The sequence below is a fragment of the Otolemur garnettii genome, unplaced genomic scaffold (assembly GCF_000181295.1).
Source record: "Otolemur garnettii isolate 467f Iridium unplaced genomic scaffold, OtoGar3 scaffold00045, whole genome shotgun sequence".
Lineage (NCBI taxonomy): Eukaryota > Metazoa > Chordata > Mammalia > Primates > Galagidae > Otolemur > Otolemur garnettii.
Window position 1 is genome coordinate 9,830,272 of NW_003852440.1, and position 3,952 is coordinate 9,834,223.

The 3,952-nt window shown below is 46.2% G+C and overlaps 1 protein-coding gene across 1 annotated transcript in view; it reads left to right on the forward strand.

Annotated features, from left to right (window-relative positions):
• Positions 1 to 1,371: 1,371 nt before the first annotated feature.
• Positions 1,372 to 3,952, forward strand: part of SDE2 (SDE2 telomere maintenance homolog) — a 27,463-nt gene continuing 24,882 nt past the window's right edge. The window contains exon 1 of the mRNA XM_012805881.2: positions 1,372 to 1,644. Coding sequence (XP_012661335.1) covers positions 1,525 to 1,644 — 120 coding nt within the window. The 5' untranslated portion in view covers positions 1,372 to 1,524. The remainder of the gene's footprint in view (positions 1,645 to 3,952) is intronic.

Sequence of the window (3,952 nt, forward strand, 5' to 3'; positions counted from 1 at the left end):
TAGAAACAGCTGGGCGTTGTAGTCCCAGCTACTCAGGAGTCTGAGGTAAGAGAATCACTTGAGCCCTGGAGTCTGAGGTTTCTGTGAGCTAACCAATCTACCGGTTACCACAAGGAGAAACTCTGTCTCTAAAATAAAATAAAAATAAATGAATAACCGGCTCAAGGCTCAGGTCTCCAGATGACTTATTCAGGAACTCCGAAAATAGAGAGACGTGGAGATAACAGAGGTTTCTTGAGTTTGGGCTGCTTACATATACCTGGTGAAACACCTTTGCGTCCTGGGGTCACCATGACACTACCTTTGCAAGATACTGCTTTCCAGCACGACATATCTTTATTATTTTTTGTAATTTTTCTTTATCTACTGGAATCCCCATGGAGGTCCTTTCTCACACTTTCCCCCATGTGAAATAAACAGAATCCCTAACTTCACAGGCTTGAAATTCTATTTTTGCTTATACTGCCACAGTTAAATGATTTCTAAATTTTTTGTTGTGTTCATCTCAGCAAGAAGTTCAATTGCCAGGCAGAGAATGCGATTTTGTAGGCCAATACATTTGTGTTAGGAGGCGCAGGTATCTCCTGATAACCCTCCCAGCTTCACGCCAGTGGCTTTCAAATTGCTCAGCGTTTTAGAAATACTGTAAATTTCAACATATTAAATATTAAGGGACTCCTTTAGATCCCCCAAGCCTTAAAGTTACATCGTGTAAGTCTGCTGTGTTTTCACTGAGAATAAAATTATGGTAGGGTTTTTTGAAGCCGCCTGACTATAATCGGCACTCCTGCCACTGCCTTTCACAAGGGCCCACTAGCTGAAAAATATTTTGAAAACAGAGCTGAAGTGGAGATAATGTAGAACGAACGCAGGCGGAAAAAAGAATAAACCGAGCGTGGCTGGCAGAAACTAGGATGGCTGTTCCGGGAGAGGCAGAGAACCGTCCATAAATCTGGAGTATAAATCTGCAGGCCACAGTCCAAGGGCCTCATGGGGTCGCTTTCCCTTGACCCTCGGGTTGAGAGGCTTCCCTGGAGGAAGGAAGCGACCCCGCCCAGAAAAACCGCTTCTGGACTCACGCTTCTCTCTACACCCCGGAGCGGCGCCTGCTCAAGCCACGTTTCTCTGCGACCCAAAAATAACTACACAGATGTAAGGGAAAAGAGCCAAGCCTGCGGCATTGGGCGCTGTTCAGGTACGGCCTTATCGCTTACAGCCACAAAGCTCAAAGTCTAAACCAGCACCAGCCATTTATAGCCAGTCCCTCGAGCCCCGCCCTAGCAACTTCCCCTAGCAACGCCTCGCCCGGGTGATGGGTTGTCTTATCGGCCTCAGCCAGGCCTTTCCTGTGCCCCTCCCCCTCCCCCGGAGGCTCCCCGGGCTCGATCACGTGACCGGCCCCTCGGGAGGGGAGGGGCGAACGGAAGCGAGAGGGGCGGGGCGCTGGGAGACTGTTGGCGTCATCAAGATGCGTCGGGCTAGTTGTGGCGCTTAGTGTTTCAGGAGTGTCCAGCTTGCGGTGAAATGGCTGGGGCTGAGGCTCTGGTCTGGATCCGCGGCCCCGGCTTCGGCTGCAGGGCGGTGCGGTGTGCCTCGGCTAGGTGCTCCGTCCAGGATTTCGTCCTCCGATACTGCCAAGATCAGGTGAGGATCGTGGTTCCTGTCGGGGAGGGGGACAAGGGCAGGGCTGGGTGCCAAGTGGTTCTGTCGAAAGTACGTCTAATTCCCTGGGGTTTGGTTCTTGAGGCTGACAGTTCCCCAGTTTTAAGGTGTTTCTTATACTGATACTGAGAACTTTCTTAGCTTTGTTTCGTCGTGGTGGTGTTGGTTCTGTCCCCCCACAGGAGAAAAAAACCCACTCTGATTACAGGCTCTTAGTCCAGCCCTCAGTTAACAAACATTTTGTTTCTGTTTATTTATTCGTAAATAGACATTTGGGCCTAATGACCTTTAAGGCTCAAGTCTTTACTTTATTACTATGGTTGTGTGACGTGCATTTTGTCCACTGATCAATCTCAGCCCTATTACTTTCAACCTGAAGAAGTATGTCATTTTCAAACCCTAGGGGAAAGGACGGTTGGGAAGGATTTGGGGTTAAGCACTCACATGTGTTCTGTTGAGGGTGTGGGATCTTAGTGCCTGTTGTTCAGATGCTTTCACTAATTCTTTTATGATATCATTAACCGTGCATATTTTGAAAAGTCAGGGACTTTGAAGGTTACTTGTGTCCTTTTATTCATACTTAATTCTCAACTAAAATCCCACAGTTTTGCCAGTTGTGAAATGTCAAATCTGTTCAGTTGTCTAAAGAATTCAGTGGCCTTTTTGAAACTAATTTTAATTTTGCCAGTTGACCTAGAACTTTTTTGTGTGTCTGGTATTTTTTTTCTTTTATGGTCACTGTCATATTCAGCCAGGATAGAGTTCTGTTTTTCTTTATAACCACACCATATCCTTGCTTGCCTCAGCTGTTACTTCTGCTTGCTATTTATAAGCCTAACAAATGTTAACCCTGCAATGTAAACCATATTTTTAAAAGACTCAGGCTAATTCCACGTGTATTTGCAAATAATGTGGTTTTTCACCTTCCTTATTTTTCTTTCCACTCTGTCATACTGTGTGAAAGTTGTCAACAGACTTTTGACTATCTGAATGAAAAATTTCCAAAACAGTTGCATTTTATCATCTTTGAAAATAACTCTTATGTCATTAGTACAGTTTGGAAACTCAGAATTGATCCAAACAGATCAGGAAAAATAGGATTTTTTTTTTATTGAGACAGTCTCACTTTGTCGCCCTTGAGTGCTGTGGTGTCATAGCTCACAGCAACCTCAAACTCTTGGGCTCAAGCGATTCTCTTGCCTCAGCCTCTCAAGTAGCTGGGACTATAGGTGCCTGGCACAACGCCTGGCTAATTTTTGTTGTTGCTTTAGCAGGCCAAGGCCAGGTTTGAACCCACTAGCCCTGGTGCATGTGGCCAGCACCCTAACCACTGAGTGCCCAGCCAGAAAAAGGATCTTAACTATGAGGAATGTTGGAAGTAATTTTAAATAAGAACCAAGAAATATGATTGAATGGATTTAGGTACTTAGGAAACATGATCATAGGCTGGGTGCAGTGGCTCATGCCTGTAATCCTAGCACTATGGGAAGCTGAGGTGGGAAGATCACTTGAGCTTGGGAGTTTGAGACCAGCTTGAGCAAGAGCAAGATCCCATCTTTACCAAAAATAGAAAAATTAGCTGGCTGTCTTGGTGGGCACCTTTAGTCCCAGATACTTGGGAGGCTAAGGCAGGAAGATTGCTTGAATACAGGAGTTTGAGATTGTTGTGAGCTAGGCTGACACCACAGCACTCCAGCCTGGGCAACAGAGTGAGACTCTGTCTCAAAAAGAAATATGACTGGATGGGTGCCTGTAGCTCAGCGGTTAGAGCGCCAGCCACATATACTGGTTGGCGGGTTCGAATCCGGCCCAGGCCTGCCGAACAACAATGACAATTACAAATAAAAAAAAAAACCCAAACAGCTTTTGTTGTGGTAGGTGCCTGTAGTCCCAGCTACTTGGGAGGCTGAGGCAGGAGAATCACTTAAGCCCAAGAGTTTGAGGTTCCTGTGAGCTATGAAACCACGGCACTCTACCAAGGGCAACAAAAAGAAGTATGACTGTAGCAAATATGAATAGAAACACAATTTTTATAATGGTCATTTAATAAGGTACTAGCACAAATAAGAATAATTCAGATTCACACTTATGCTGCTGACCTCAGGCATTCCTCCCTCCTCGGCCTCCCATGGTGCTAGGATTATAGGTGTGAGCCACCACACCTGGCCAAACCTTAGCTTTTAAAAATACAGTCACCAGCTCGGCGCCTATAGCTCAACCGGCTAAGGCGCCAGCCACGTACACCTAAGGTGGTGGGTTCGAATCCCCAGCCCGGACCCGCCAAAACAAC